This window comes from Ambystoma mexicanum, chromosome 3q (assembly GCF_040938575.1).
Source record: "Ambystoma mexicanum isolate Mex_15411 chromosome 3q, UKY_AmexF1_1, whole genome shotgun sequence".
In the NCBI taxonomy this organism is placed as follows: domain Eukaryota; kingdom Metazoa; phylum Chordata; class Amphibia; order Caudata; family Ambystomatidae; genus Ambystoma; species Ambystoma mexicanum.
Window position 1 is genome coordinate 54,097,033 of NC_090926.1, and position 17,491 is coordinate 54,114,523.

Below are 17,491 nucleotides of genomic sequence, written 5' to 3' on the forward strand. Positions count from 1 at the left end.
CTTGTTTTTTGTTCCCAAGAAAAACACAAGAGTTACGACCCTGTTTGGATTAAAGTGGTCTTAACCAATGTACCCTCAAGGACCGCTATCCATTACCACTCATTTCTGATATTCTGGAGGCCGTTCGAGGAGCTGTTATTTTCACCAAGCTCGACCTTAGTGGTGCTTACCATCTCATTAGAATTAAGGAAGGTGATGAATGGAAGACAGCCTTTAGAACCCCTTTTGGCCACTTCGAATATTTGGTCATGCCCTTCGGTCTTGCCAACACTCCCGCGGTATTTCAACGATTCATGGACAGGGTTTTCTCGGATATGTTGTTCCTTTTTGTTATCGTATACCTGGATGATATACTGATTTATTCTAAAGATCCCCAGATTCATCAAGAGCATGTTAAGGCAGTGCTGCAGCGATTATGTGAAAACAAACTCCTGGCCAAGCCTGAAAAGTGTTTATTTCATGCTCAGACCGTTAATTACCTTGGATTTGTGCTTAGCCCTAATGGAATAGGAATGGATCCGGGTAAGATAGATTCCATACTTTTGTGGCCTGCTCCTACCACTGTGAAACAGATACAATCCTTCCTAGGACTTGCACATTTTTACAGAAAGTTTATTCTGACATTTTCTGAAATTGTACATCCCATTGTGGCACTTCTAAAGAAGGATACACCGTTTATTTGGTCCACAGAACAAGGGAAGGCCTTTCAACAACAAATGAAAATTCACTGATGGTCCTATTTTAGCCCAACCCGATACAGATAGAACCTTTCTGGTGGAAACAGATGCTTCTGACTATGCCATTGAGGCATTCTTAAAACAAGAATTTGAGGACAAGATGGAACACCCTATTGCCTACCTATCCCACACCTTGACGCCAAGTGAATGCCATTATTCCGTCCTGGAGAAGGAGCTACTGGCCAACCGACAAGCATTCACTGATTGGCGTCATTTACTCCTGTGAGCTAAATATCCAGTGCAAGTACGAACAGATCATCGAAACTTGCAAGTACTACAATCCCTGGAATGCAGAAACAGTCGCCAGGCCTGTTGGGCCTTCTTTTTCACTCAGTAGCAGTTTCAAATTAACCACCTTCCTGGAATCAATAACATTGTCGCAGATGCCTTATCCAGACGTCCCGACTACGAATCTGTTGAGGTCAGGGCCTTTCCCAAGATGTTTCCTAAACCGTGTTTGTGGCACAAGCTAAATTTCTCCTGGAAGACATTCATGCTCATACACCTTCCTCTGATCTCTGGAAAGACTACACCCAGAACAATCAATGGAACCTGAACACAAATGATGGTTATCTCTTCAAGGACAAACGACTAGTCATCCCTACACAAGGACTGAGAGATAAAATCATGAGTCTCTGTCATGACGCCTTTCATTCAGGACATCGAGGCATTACTACTACACTTCATCTCATACAGAGGCAATTCTGGTGGCCAAGAATGATTACTGGCATAAAAACCTACATCCAATCCTGTGCTGTGTGCAATCAAAACAAACACGACAATAGAAAACCTGCCGGTCTTCTGCATCAACCTACATTACAAACACGTCCTTGGGAGATCATTCCCACAGATTATATTGTGGAATTACCCCAATCCCGCGGATATACGACTATCATGGTTACCATTGACTTGTTTACCCATACAGCACATTTCACACTGCTGTTTAAATTACCCTCCTCCCTTGAACTTGCTGGGATATTTATCCAACACATATTTAGGCTCATGGATTACCTTCCAAGATGATCTCCGACAGAGGTCCTCAGTATATTTCCCAGTTCTAGAAACAACTATGCCAAATACTAGGCATTCAGCAGGCATTGTCTTCAGGTTACCATCCCCAAACCAATGGGATCACAGAAAGAGTTAACCAGACTCTAGAACAGTATCTCCGCTGTTTTGCAAGCAAGGTCCAGGATGATTGGTCGCTATCGATTCCTGTAGCCGAATTCCCTTACAACAATTCAGACCATTAGGCCAGCAAGACAAGTCCACTCTTCTGCAGTCAAGGATTCCATCCTTCAGTTTTACCATCAGTTTTATCACATCCAACCCCGGTACCTGCAGTTGATTCGTGGATTGAAACGTTGGTAAACGTTCACAAGGATGCTAAGAAACATCTGGAAAAGACCAGGATAGCTGTTAAACGATATGAAATTGCCAAGCGGAGACCTAGTCCTTCTTATTCAATAGGGGATGAAGTCTGGCTATCCTCCAAACTCCTTCCTCGACATCTACGGCCCAATGAACTGGCTCCCAAGTATTACGGACCTTTCACCATCAAGGAAATCATTAACCCAGTGGCATATTGACTTCAGCTCCCAGAATCCTGGAAAAGAATTCATCCGGTCTTTCACACCTCCTTATTGAAGCCATATGTACAAGCCAATCAGACTATTCCTAGACCTAATCCTGTGCTCATCAATGATCAGGTTGAATTCAAAGTCTCCAGGATATGTGATTCCAGATATAGACAAGGCCAACTACAATATTTGGTAGAGTGGAAAGGTTACTCCCCCAGCGAGCGTACATGGGAACCAGTCTATAACATGAATGCTCCTCGTCTACTGCAGAGGTTTCATCGAATACACCCGAGCAAACCTGGTGGGTCCGGGCTCAGGAGAAGGCATGCTGTCATGAATAGCCGGTTTCGACCCTTCTGGATTTCATGGTCCATGATGCACCGCGGCATAAACTCTGCAACTCATCCAAGATGGCCGACGAGTCAGAACCGTTGCGGTCTAGCCTTTGCGTGCAGTCGCCAGCTTCCTAGAAAACCGGCACGCCCCCGTGGCTCTGCGCGTCTCAACTCTACCCCTACGAGTTACTAGACGTTGTTCGAGTTCGCTCTCTGCGCTATCGTGAATTCGATCTTCCTTCCTTCCTTCCTTGTTCCTGGAACCACCCCCCTCCAATCCTTACCTTCCGATATCTTCCTTCCAGGATTTATTGACATTGTTCCTGGAAGTCGAACGCTACCGGCTTGGCAGCCGGCTTCCATGCTGGAACCCGAGGACTAGCGTTCCAGCCTGTACAAGTCACGGTCGGTGAAAAAGAAAGAAACCTCATCCCGGAAGAACACAAGCAAGGAGAAAAAGGTGAGAGAAAGAAAGAAGCTTTTGACAATTATAGACTTTTCTTCTAGTATGGAATGAACACAAGCTCTCTAAGAATAACTCATTCACTTTCATATTGATCAATCTTTCAGTACAATGTCCTTTCATCGCGGGATGACATTTCGCTGGGTTTTTCTCTGCGGATATTTTAACGAAAAAAACTCACTTAATTTTCTAGGCGGCTACAAATATATATATATGTGGTGTGGGTGTTCGGGAATAGATAAATTAAAACAGATAGGGGGCTTTGGTGGGGAACCTCCCCCCACACCAATAAAAGAAAATACAAATTTCATGAGCTTTTTCATTAAAGTATCCGCGGAGAAAAACCAGGCGAAATTTTGAAACTTCATCCCGCGATGAAATGACATGGAACCAATTTTTCATCTCGACTGGGACGTGTATAATTATTCTCCATGCCCCCTCCCAGATCTCCAGTTTTCCTTTTTACCGGTTGCCGTTAGGGAGAGCATCACTGGGTTTCCTATTCATTAGAGATCGTCTCTCGATTTCGTCAGGTTAGATTCTTGTGTTCATTCAATCTCTCTCCATTCGTGCAGTCCCTTAGGATGATTCCTCAGTACTTCGGCTACCTACTCGTTCTGCTTTGACAGTTGCGGATTGGTATTGGCGTTGTTTTTCAGTCCACCGCAAGTTTGTGGTCACGCCACCATGCTTTTTCCCTCTTTTTACAGGTGTTGGCACACCACACTTCCAGCTTTGTTTCTCTCGCTCAGTTTTACAAGACGCAGCGCGTCTATGTCAGTCTGTTGCTTTCTCGCAAAAGCCATCTCCTCTGTGTCAGCGTGGAAGCCAATTCGTATCTCGCGGGCTTCTCTCATCTCCTCCCCTTTCATACACTACGTAGCTGTAGGGCTTCGCCGGTGCAGTGTTGTGTTTTTTCTCTGGCTCCAGCAGCTTTTCTTTTTCTCTGCAAGTTATCGTCCTCGTCTCAGTTAAGGGGGATTTGATCAAATTTTCTCTTGAGATCCCGTTAACAGCAGAGAAAATGCGTATTATACAAATAAATGTTGCTGCTGAATAATTGCTTGTATTAACAGTAATTCTAATTACTGTATGTCCGCTTAGCCTGTTTGGTGTAGAAGGGGAACGTTCATAAAAAAGCATTTATACGTGTAATGGTACATTCCAAAAAAGGTTTCTAGAAAAAAATTGACCAAAAGAAACAAACTACGGTATGCTACCAGAGGTAAATAATTGTCACTTCAAATTGATAGAGCTACAACAAAAAAATGTGAGTGTGTAGTAGATTCACTAATATTGTTTTACCTGTGAATAGTGTGGCAAATGGTTCCCATGCTGCATTCAGCATGAGCGCATCTCCGGTGTCTACACGCCACCTTGACATCATTTAGAAACTAGTTGCACATATTAACGTGCGTGTATGACATTACACATGCATATGAAGTCATTCATGTCGTGGTCATAACTATACAGCCATTGGGCACATTTCGCCAGTGTCGATTACTGGTGCCAGTGCTATTTGAGCACTGCACTTATCAACATTTATAGTCCCACATTAATGTATTTAAAGTATATTTGCGTGAATACAAATCTCAAATGAAAAATTGCACCAGTAGAAGTGCTAACAAAATATATTGTATGTTTATTTGTATTGAAAACTAGATACGAATTTGAAAAATATTTAAACCCAACAAATGTGTGTGTAGTATTGCTGCAAAATTATTCATAAATAAGCTTGTGTGTATAGAAGAGGTTATGCATGTTTATTACACTATTGTATAATTGCATGAATCCGTCTCTAATTAGGAAAATAGTCATCCATGATTGACTTACTGTGCTAAAAGAAGCAAATAAGCAGCGCTGGAACGTGCGCATTCCCTGCCATTCTACCAGAATTTTTCTTTTGAAACAATCTATAAATGACTTCTGTTTAAAATATGTAATCTCAATAACATTGTCAGTTATATTGTACTGCACCCGAGTATTTCATTTATTGGGCATTAGCATCGGGAGGAGGTGCGGGGGAAGCAGACATCTTGAATCCCGTGTTTTAACCAAAACCCGTTATTTTGAGTAGACACAGGATTTACTGTTATTATGATTACATGTCCCAGGCAAACTGACATCTCATGTTCCGTGTACTAAGCATCGCTGTTCTGAGTAGAACAATTAATGCTACAAAACATAATTCTCGGTTACTACCTCTGATGATACTCCGTACATGTTTTATTCCCAAAAGTGTGATACCCACATGGCTAAGTCTTAAATCTTGACTCCCTATCAATGCTATATACTCACATTCGAAGTTCAAATATAGTACTGCCAATGTAGATTTGACCACATACAGAAACAATTGCATATACCACGTATTTTGTCTTACAATTGAAGTAGTCCGTGATTTTAAAAGGTAGGCTTCTTTGTCACAAATCCATTCACATTATTGTGCTGAGCCAATCATTAATATTGCATAGATGCATGTGTCATGAAACTTGAGTATGATTTGTTACGTAGTGTACACGCTCTGGTATACGTAACCTTTGGTTTGTCCCCTTTTTGCAGTCTGCATCCATCTGTAATAGATGCCAATGTTTGGACAGGTTTCTTGAAACAAACTTGCTTTTGCTTGAATACATTGTAACAAATATCACTTGGTTCTACTCTACATCATTCCTTTTTGATTTAGGTACTAGTAGCGTGGACCGATCTCTGTTTCTTTTTCGTTAAAAGCCTAAGTTATACTCGTCATATCCTCTCTGTCTAAATTTGTTAATAAAGTCACATTTCTTAGCAAAGGCTTTTTCTGCACTGCAATTTCTGTGTGCATGTATAAACTCACCTATGGGAATGTTTCTAATGGTGCTATTTTTGGGACAACTTTGTGCGTGAAAGGCTGCTTTTAGTTCAGTGGGTTTACTGTATGTCCGTGAGGGTAGTCAGTTTTGCTGTACATAAACATTGAGATCTAAAAATTGCATCTCATATTTGCTGGCTGTACTACTGCATTGTATCCCAAAAGCATTGTCATTTAGGTACATCATGTTTTGTTGGAGTTCCTCAATTGTGCCTTGCCATATTATATCAGCTATGTACCTGAGCCATGTGTTAACATGTTTGGGTAGCTGCACATTGTAACCTGCAAGTGTTTCAAAAAAATCCCATGAACAAGTTGGCAATAGACATGGAATAGCAATCAATGCAATACCTCTTGCCTGCTTGCAATACGGTCCATTGAATAGGAAGATATTATTGTCCATAGTTAATTGCAGTAGCTCTTAACATTTCAAAGTGATGAAAGTAGAATGCCAAACGCTTTAAAAACAAAAAAATCCAATGTGTCTAGTGCTAGTTCATATTTGATCGATGTATACAGTGCTTTTACATCGATCCTTACTAAAATTTGGTTTGTATTGTATTGTACTCCATTCAAGATTGTCAATCAATTGCAAAATATGCATCGACTCCCTCCAGCACTCTCGGACTGATTATGTTATCAATGTACCTGGAGAAATGATCTCATTACCAGCCATTGCCATGCACTAAAAGTCTCCCCTCATCATCATGTCACAAATCAATTAATGCATGCTTCATCTGAGATTGATCAAGTGATTCATGCCTTTACTCACCTTCCTCTCAGACCACTTGTAACTACATTAACAGCATCTAGAAAAACCGCTCTGAATAACTTCTTGAAAGGCTACAGAGAATGCAAATATAGTGCGCCAGACTACAGTTGTGATGAGGGCAGAGAGAGCACATCACTCCGGCTCTGCATACCATACACTGGTTCCAACCAGGCACAGGGAAAGGCACTTTAATACAGCTGGGAGCCAGCACTCATTGAAAGCAAACTCCTGGCATACATTCCCATCAGGAGGCTAACATCCAGCAATGCAACCCTCTTGTAAGTGCCACACAAAAGGAAACCATAGGAAGACACTTAACGTTCAGTTCTGACAACTAAACTGTCTAACTCAAGGCCCAAAGCACTCTACAATATCACTTTTTAAAGCATTTAATACCTGGCTAATCATAAAATCACAATTAAAATCCAGATGATTTCTCAGATTTAATACGAATATGGGACAAACTGAAGGCACTACTACAACAACTGCGGACAATTCAAAATTAAGCCTGGGTCATCCAAAAACAGGAAGCACAGCCTGGACCCAGGGACACACATCAGTTTAAGGAACCCACTGGAGATCACTAGCAACTACAGCATGGCTTCAACCCATTAAGAATCTTAACTCAACCTGCATGAGCCCTGCTCAAACAAGACTTAACTTAATACTAAAATCACAATCTCAGCCTGGTAACAGACATACATGTCTCCTCTACAATAATACCCGGCAAGGGCCCTCAACTCTAGCAACCCTACTTGTCCCACACCACTCTACACAAAATACGCTCTGCCCTCTACCTACTTGAAAAAAACCTTCCACACCATCACACTCGGGCAAGTCAAGAAGGAATGCCAAAGACACCATCCGGTATGAAGCAACACACAACACCACAAACTTCATAATACATAGACGCTCACTCACAGCAGAGCACAGCCTCCAATTCACATTACACAAGAACCAGTAACAGACATTTACAACAACCTTCCATGATGCATCCAAAGTTCTGTCTTGTTAAGGTGTGCTTTCTGTATTGTGTGTGATGGGGCTTCCACCACAAACTACTGTGGAGGCTTCTTGACAATGTAGTGGCATTCATTCAAATGATACAAACAGGATGGCTGTGGGACTGGTGGGAGATCTTTAGGGCCTACCAGGTTCTCAAATATGTATGATGGTGGGGCAGTCCTACTTCCCACTGGCTTTCCCCCCTCCCTAACCCAGTAGCTGTAATTGGGATGCTAGTGTTACCGAACACTAACATCTATCTGTCCAATTCCTTCCTTAGACTAAGCAAGACTTCCCCCCCCCCAAGGCATTGGCTGATTGTCTCCATAGGAATCGCCTGATTCTCCCCCACCTAACAATGCTTGGCTTTCTTGGGGAATTAAGGGTGGTGCCTTCTTCCACATGATGACACTCTGTATACAGGCACGCATGGTCTTAACTGATGCTCCCTTGCATTGGGGGCCCAAGATTTTCTCCTCCCACCCGCAACTATCCCTCTGATGTCGCACTACGCCTTCTTTCCTCCCCCTTGTATGTTACATTTCTCCTGCTCTCACTTCCTCTCTTCTTCCTACTCCTCCACACCCTAGTACCACTATCTCCAACTACCACTCTACTAATCCCCTTGCTATTATATATTCCTGCCTACTACTCGTCCCCTTACCACTGCTACCTTTGCACTCTTAACCCTATTCCACTTCCACCTCCTACTACCACCACCACCACCTCCTAATACTATTACGTCAACCACCTCCAACTATTACTACCTAATACTACCCTCTTTCTAGTCTCAAACATTGCAGCCGCTACTACCACGTTTCTTACCAATACGACTAACTCTCCTTCCCACTACCTCCACCTACTCTCACTTGACTTAACTCACTCACTCCTCCCTCTTTTGCACAAACACTTCACAGACACCCTTCCCTCCAGTACCCTCCACACTCTCCACATTTGGTCTCTTGGATGTCCTTAGCCAACTAACCCACACCAACTTAACTCTTAAATAGTCCACCGCCTCCCAAGATTGGCCAGCTACTCTTAAACAATGACTTGCCTGCCTCCAGGGGGTGTGACAAGGGAGAGTCTTGGATAGGGGTTATGAGGGTTTGAAAGGCTGTCCCTTCTCTGCACGGGTCTGCTGCATTTCTAACCTTGAACAATGGACTGGCCCTTGGAGAACTGCTGTTCCCCATTCCCAGGGCCTCCACCACAAGCCACATCCAAGTATCTCAATCCCTGTTGGGTTACTATAGCTATGCCTTGCTGGGGCTTTTTATTTATAAATACCCCATGCTGCTTTAGTAGGTCTGAACTATTAGGCCCTCCGTGGAGTCATAAGATCCCTGGTGGTTTAGTGGCTATACCTGTACAAGGGGGCTCCAGCTGACACTGCCACTCCCTCAGCAGCGGTCAGTGGTGTCTCGGCCGCCACATCCCAGTGCGTAGATCTGTTGCCCCACAGTGGTAAACTCCCTGGGCTTCTAGCTCTGCCCGTCTCCTCCTCAGGGCCAGTCTGTTGCCTCTGCCATGGTTTCAGGCCACACTACATGGCTCCTCCGTGCCCACTGCCACACCAGAGCCGCATGCCTCTCCTCAGCATCAATAATAACCACAGTCCTTGCTGCTGTGGTGGCATGACCGTCACCACCTTCCTTGCAGGAGCGGCTGGGAGCACATGAGCCCATTCAGGGCATTCATTTGCAGCTCTGCTGGCACCACTGCTGACAGTAAGGAGAGGCTGGCAGGGGGTTCATCTGCTGGCACCTTGGGAGGTTTGAGGGTCGAGCTCCTCCCCCCACCCCATCCGTGACAGGGCTGAAACTACAGCCCTGTCACATATGCCAACCGTTTCTTGCAACTTCTGTAACACTATGACTGATTTCTGTAACGTGTTAATTTATTCTGTGACTTAAACAACTCTCGACTTACATAATTTAACAAACACTGATGTACCCTTTGAACAGCACTCATTACCCTAATCATGCCAATTAACTCCTGTAATCTAGCAATTACTAGGTGATAAGATAGATTCTCTTTTAGTAACTATCCCTCCATATTCTAAATCGAACCCCACACTTTTTGCTTTTGAACTTGTCCTGACATTTTACAGGGAAGTGAAGCCTTCAGCTTCACTGCCCTGGCCTTTTGCTCATTTGTTATGGGGAAACTGATCTGTCCTTCAGGAGATCAGTACTGGGAAACTAGTTTCCTTCCACTTTTGGTCGTTTTACCTTAACAGTGCACACAGCATCTTACAATGCAGTGGAGTGGAGATGCTTTTGTATCACCATAGTCTTTAACACTTGGGGTTTTTGGTTGCTATTATATGTTCTGTGAGGTACCAGAAGTAAGGGTCTGGCATTTTTTGGGGGTATAGACTTATTGATCAAGAAAGATTGGGAAAACAGCCTCTCTACGCCTATATCTAAGAGGGGTTTCCCTAACTCAACGAAACTAGTGAAAAAAGTTAGGATGCCCAAAAGCAAATAAAGTATGCCGCAGTCACTTCCCCAAAACCCATCTCTGTCCCTCACACTATAAACTAACAAAATGGTGTAAGGGTGATCTTGCTCTAAAGAAAACAGTGTTTGAGGTAATAAACGTTCACCACCAGTCGGGCTTCCAAAGGATTCAAAACAATGTACAATGTTCAAATGAATTATGTTGCAAAGTTAGGGGGTTGCTCCTTTACCCTAGTCTTCAAAAGGATAGAGATAGAGATATATAGTCCGAGGGTTCGAAATCCCTTGGTTTTCAGCCCTTGCATTGGGTGCGAGTCGCAGACTTGCAATACTTGAGTGATCCTGGTATACTCTCCTGCTGAGTCCCTGATCTCTCAGTACTATAATTTCTCGTAACAGGGCTCCAGCCCTTGTTTTTGATTATACTTAGGGTCTCGGACCCTTCCATCCTTGGTGTCCCCTTTGGGTGTGGGTCCCAGACTGGCAATGTAACTTCAGGTTCGTTTGGTTTACTCTCCTGCCAAACATACCGTTCCTCCTTTTAAAACTTGTTTCATGTGCAGTCTCCCATAGATATTCTACTTGATATGGGAGCGGGTCCCAGACTGTTCAAAATAGCCTGGTTAACTCTCCTGCCAAGCTAAGGTTTCTCTTGCCTTATGTTTGCTTGTCATGCATTCATTACCGACTCTGGTATCTAACCCCCTGCTTTTCCATATTTCTCTCAGTGTATTAGACCAAAATATTCTCTGACCCTCCTTTGGTCCCTTCTGTGCTTTTCCAGCTTCCCCAGACCTCCTGTTACCTTTCACCAGCCTGCTTACCTTAGTTTTCGGTGTGCATCTTCTGGGCTGCGAGATTCCTTCTTGAGGCTCTGGTAGCCCTTGTGCTTGGTCTCGGTTTGGTTTCTCATCCGCAGCATTCCACGTCCTTCTTACGGTCGGCTCTCGTCTCTGCATTGCTCTGGACATGGTAAGATGCTCCGGTGCCCATTCGGTAAGTGAGCTTCCTACTAGACAGCTCCTAGGCTAAGTTCGTTCTCTCTCCTTTGGCAAACAGCGTCTTGCCTCTGTGTCGGTTTCATGTCGCTGTGCTCTGCTTTCCAAATGACAGCTTTGCTTCCCCGGTCACAGCTACTCGGAGGGGTTCTCTTTTGGTTCTCATCTGTGCTACATTTAAACTCCTGCATTGGGAAAGGGAGTTGATTTGAACCAATTAGATTTGTCAAAGAACTAGACTGCTCACTTTGGTTCACCCGAGTGATCTTCATTCTTGCAGTCCTCCAACTCATTACATCTGAAACCATGTACCAAAACGAAGAAAAGACACTTAGTTAAATCTAAACTCCCTCCGTACCCCTTCCCTTACTAAATTCCCTGCACCTAAAACGACCACCACCTTCACCCAGCCTCCATTTAGCTTTAACCCCTCACCATCCTAGAGGTTGAAAAAATCATCGGTAATCTTAAACCTACCAATTGCCAAGGTGATTCCTGCCCTGCACCTAGCATCAAGGAATTGGCTCATGACCTTGCTCCCTTCATTACCGCCTTCATTAATTCCTCATTTCATTCTGGAATTGTCCCTAACAATCTGAAGGACGCATGGGTCATCCCTCTGCTGAAAAAACCTACATTGAATCCATCCATACCTACTAACTTCAGGCCTATAACCACAGTCCCGTTCCTTCTAAAAATCTGAGAGCAGCCTACCTACAGATACAGAAGTATCTGGAGAATAACAATCTAGTTGGCACAAGACAATCTGGCTTTAGACCCAAGCATGGGACAGAAACAGCCTTATTAGATCTCAAAACGCAAATTGAGGACTTAAAAGACAAGGGCAAACTAGCCCTCCTAATACTCCTGGACCTCTCAGCAGCTTTCAATTTGGTCAATCACCAAATCCTCTGCCAACATTTGAGATCAGCTGCCCACTTCTTGGAAAAAGCCACTAATTGGATTAGCTCCTTCCTGGACAATAGACACAAGAGTATTCTCACCTTCCTCATCGGCCGATCCATCCCCGGTTCCCTGCGGAGTTCCACAAGGGTCATGTGTATCTCCTACACTTTACAACGTATTTACCAAACCTTTGTTTGATGTGCTTGACTATCTGGGTGTCACCAACACCAACTACGCCGATGACACCCAGATACTCACCCCCATCACTGGTGACTACATCGTAGACTCCAAAACTTTGAATGACATCTACCAAGTTGTCCAAGCCTGTATGGCCCAACACAAGCTCTGTCTTAATGACAACAAGACAGAGCTCCTCATTCCTCATCCTGAGCACCCAACAAAGACTTAATAAGCTAGACCCCTCGTTCAGCACCTTCAATATCGATGGTAACTCCATCAAAGTGGCCAATGACACTAAAACCTTAGGAATCTACCTTGATTCTACTCTCTCCCTAAACAGACAAACTAATGCAGTTGTCGCTGCTTCGGCTTACACATGCAAGCTGATCACAGCTTGCCGCCCTTTCCTCTCCACTCAGAACTGCATTATCCTTGCCAGGACTCTGGTTATGTCGAAACTCGATTACTGCAAAGCACTCCATCAAGGTACCAACCAACGCAACCTCAACAAACTCCAGATCACTCAAAACAATGCTATTGGAGCGGCCCTCAACATTCCTAGATCTGCACATATCACTGGATCTAGGAAGAGCCTACACTGGCTCTCAGTTGCCCAAAGGAGATCACTCAAATCCCTGACCCTCACTCACAAATGTGTAAACAACCAGGCCCCCATCTACCTAGCCTCTCGATTTTGCCAGTATATACCCTCACGGTCACTCAGATCTGCCCAGGCACACTGCCTCAAGGTTCCCAGATACAAGCTACAGACAGCCGGAGGTGTTAGCTTCCCAGTCCTTGCTGCCAAACTCTGGAACTCACTGCCACTCGCCATCAGAACCCTGCCTTCCCCTACCTTACAAAGCCAAGCTCTGGCTATCCGCTACAGCCGACCCGCTGCACTCTCAAGCCATCGGATCCTCGCCACCATGTCACCGGCTACCTCCTAGCCTGCCAACCTGCACTGCTTTGTACTTTACTGCCTTGTGATTTTAATGTGATTGATTATAACTGTACCCATGCCAGTCATGTATCTATTTGCCGTAAGACATGCGCCCAGTTGTCCTCGGGCCTGGTGCTCTATACAAATAAATAAAATACAAATACAAAAATATTGTTGTTTGGCCTTCTTCCTGCTTTGCCAGGTCAGGAACTCCCGTACAAGTTTAAGCACTTGCCGGGGAATGCTGCTGCTTTCGCGGCTAGTGATGCCTTTGTGGGTGTTTAGCCTACAAAAGGGGTGGTACTGTCTGGTCCCATTGCACATCTGTGGTGCCCAAGAGTCTAGGTGTGTAGAATGAGTGGCTGTTTGAATGGTGCAGATCCTTACCATTGGTGGGCTTGGACTTGCTTCCATCTAGGATTTAGTATAAGAGGACAACTCCTGCAGCCATTTCTTCAGATCAACATTGGAGCCAAGTATGCTGTGTAGAAGAGCAGCCTGCTAAAGATCCGTTGACGACTCTCAAAGAGGCCAGAATCCCTTGCTGCGTTTGGCCCGGTGAAACCCTACTTGACTACCTGATCTGCAAAGGCCCCAAGCAGCGATTCAACCCTTTGGGCGGATGGGACCACCAGTCTCGATGTGTTTGCGAGGTTCCAGCCATTTCCGAGTCTTCAGAAGTGTCCCTGGACCATCCGGCAGACTGACCAGCTCTACAGTGGGCTACCTCACTAGAACCATCACTGTAACATTCTGCGTTTTCTGCCAGAATTTTGGTAGTCACCAGCTTGTGGGTCAAGTCGCGTTCCTGAAGCATTTTAGCCTCCCAGTTTCACGGGATCCTGCTCTGGAAGGTCTTCAACTGTGACTGGAAGGACGCCTGCGTGTCGTAACGGTGTTGGAACTTGGATTCCCCAATCTGGGTAAGTGCCCTGACAAAGCCTGCAACAGTGTCTTCATCACAAAGGGTTGCACTCTGCTCCTGGAACCGACCAGAAGAATCCTTGCGCCCGTAGCTCCTGGGCACCACTCAATGGAACCAACGGTGGGAAAACCTACCTCCAGCTACCCCCAGTCGACCCATCTAGTCCTATGGGAAAATGTAATCACAACACATTCATCTCCCCCTGTTCTGCTTAAAATAAACTTAAAAATAAACTTTGATTACTATTCCATTCCATAGACTTTTTGATTATCGCGTCTAAAAGCAGCTGTACCTGAAAGATAGGAACATAATTTAACTTGCCAGTACATACTTTGTTAAATATCTCTCTGGAACATTTGTATATACGTTTATAATTTAGTGTTGAATGTTGGGTAATATCATCTGCTTGTTTCATTGTGTGTTTTGGGGCTAGAATGAATACAGTATGTTTGTACTTGCCTGTCTAAATGTAATTATTGTGTGCTTCACTGTGGACCTCCAACACCATTCACACTCATTTTGGCTAACCTCTCGGATGTCTCCTGTTCACTATAACTAGGGTGGCCTCCTAAAATCTGTCCACCAGGCCAGATTCTAGAAATCCTTCTGAACACCAGGCACACCCTAAGCTCATCCTCTCCAACATGTCAACCAATATGCCAACCAATCTGCCAATGTCTACCAATGCTTACAATTCATTATGGCTATAATGAGGTCTCAAGAACACAACTAACTAGAAACATCACTCTTCAACATGCGCATCACCACGTGTTTCTTCACCCACAAAATAGCAGTTTCTCCATTTGGCTACACTTCACCACTTCAGCAAAAGCAGCCTTGGCTCCCCTTTCACCTCATTCTCAACTTCTTTTCCAGGACCAACACCACCAAGGAAGCATGCAAAGTCACACTTTACACGAACAGAACATATAACAAGCAGTAATGCACAATATGTACACAGACAATTGGAAGCATAGAGTATTTTGGGCAATCCAATTATTTGCAATAGCCAGGCCCTTTGTGTTCCACTGTCCTAATAGCATAATTTGCTTTCTCCAAAATGCATCTTCCACAGATTCCTCAGTGCACCGACCTGTTGCACAAACAAAGGACCAATGTGCATCTATTCTGAAATTTCTAACACGAAAGGTGAGAGTTTTCCCTCAAAAGGCCATTTTATTCCAAATCTCACTTCTTGGTTTATAGTCTAAAAAAGGGTCCTTCACCACAGGTGCTCACTGATGTTTTATTTTAAACCAAGTTTTTATGGCATCGGACTACTTAAGGTCTGACCTTTTTTCCTTTGCATTATATTTAGTCCGGGTAAAGGTCAGACCTAATACACTTAGATTTAGGTGTGGTCCAGAGTTTTCTTTTTTTTTTATACTGGATCCATACGCAGTATACCATCACATTTGGAAGGCAATGTTGTCTTCCTTAAGAATATATTGTGTGTCATTAAATGTGTTTCTTGAAATAGTATATAGAATAACTCTACTGAAAATGGGAAAGATGAAGTCTAGTGGCTACGTTTCTGAAATGTGAAACATGGATTCTAATCTCAGTTTAGATTGAGTGAAAAGAATTGTGTGATGCTTAGCAAATCACGATCACTGTGCCCCAATTTACATATATATTTGAAAATATTTAATGTAAAAAAAAAAAAATTATAATTGTGTCCCAATGACCTGCTCCGACTCACTACCTCCCCCCCATCTTAGACTGGCTTACATAATTTCAATAAAATACTAAACTGCTACTTGCATCTAGGTCTGCATTACATGAAATATGTAAAATAAAAAAAGTTTCTTTCTAGAATTACTTTGCTTGCAATCTTTATTCCCACCCGCCTTAATCTCCACACCTATGAATCAATGATCTCCATTTCATTGTTAAATGTATTCATTCTGGAGGTCATTCCACTCATGTTTTGTGACAAACATTTCAGCATTAAATAATGTACTGTATATCTGGGATTCAAAAACTGCAAACAGAGATGCAAGGGGACACAACCATTTACTAACTTTATTACATGCACATTAATCCTCTCATGTTTTACTGTGGACGTGTAATGCTTTATGTTTCTTAATCTAGGGTTATTAGATTTACATTATTGCAGTGAGGTTAAAAGGTAAGTGCCAGCATGTAATACAGAATTTTGTTGTATCAAGAATTTTTATTTAAAATCCTACTAAAAAAGCAGGATGCATTTCTGCATTTTCAATTTTATCTGGTTCTTAAGATCTCATGAACATTTCCATCAAACGTAAATAAAGAAAGCCATACACAATGGGTTCCACGGTCATCAACTTGCCATTACCTTCTTTCGGGAAACCAGGATTTTGCCTCTCCTTTAATGTCCCCCTTTTAAAAACAATTCATACTGGAAGACTGATATCAACTCAGCTCACCACACTTTCAAACAGCAATGTTGGAATGGGACACAAAACAAAAATAAATAAAATGCAGGGGCACAAAGTAAGACAAATGTGACTACTCAGTCTCTTATCAAACTATAAATCATGTTTTAAAGTACACAGTGTACACAATAATGCTGGACCACAATGCAGAATTTACAGAACACTCTTACCTCCTTTTATAGGACGAAAAACCTTACCCTCTGGGGTGTGTGGATCGGTGATAATGTGTCCAGGTCGGTCATTGGGAACTCCAGGCCCTTCCGTCGCAGGTCCTCGTAGACAGACACCACACCTGTAAGGCCAGGTGAACTGCGAAATGCGTCAGCCCAAGACTGTTCACAAAATGAAAAGAAGATCAGTAACCTGTGTATGGAGGTCATGACACAAAGGTATGTCTAAAACGATCTAGAGATGTCAGACACCCAGACCAGAGGCACACTAACCTCTGGAAAACACTATGCCAAGCTAAGGGACGACACGATTTACTAAGGAAATTAGGGGGCAGCTCTTTCCACAGACATATTAAAGTATTCTGCTTTCTTTTCTGCAGCTTGTGGTAGTCAAAGCCCCTGAAGGTGTCTCACCTGCTGATCCTTGGGGATCTGTCATCTAGGTGGCCTGGATGACAAAACGCGGTATCCCCTTCCCTGTAACACCTTTATCCCATCCTACCAGGTAAGATACTTAGGAACTCAACCCCTTTGACAGGATGAACATGTTCTCACGGACAGCTTGCCATGAGAGAAAATGGACCAACACCCGAGCTGTATACCTGACATGTCACAATACGATAGGCAATTACTGACCATCACACACATCTGACTTCCATTACAATTCCCCAAATGGATAAAAGGTAAAGCACACCAGGAAGCAGCAGTTCCAAGATGGCAGTTTAACACGAGGCGAAAGAA

General features: G+C 43.6%; 1 protein-coding gene across 3 annotated transcripts in view; it reads right to left on the minus strand.

The window, feature by feature from the left end:
• Nucleotides 1-17,491, minus strand: part of TOM1 (target of myb1 membrane trafficking protein) — an 837,238-nt gene that overhangs the window by 394,205 nt on the left and 425,542 nt on the right. For all 3 annotated transcript variants that reach the window (XM_069653062.1, XM_069653063.1, XM_069653061.1), the window contains exon 5: nucleotides 16,778-16,912. In XM_069653062.1, the coding sequence (XP_069509163.1) occupies nucleotides 16,778-16,912 (135 nt within the window). The remainder of the gene's footprint in view (nucleotides 1-16,777; nucleotides 16,913-17,491) is intronic.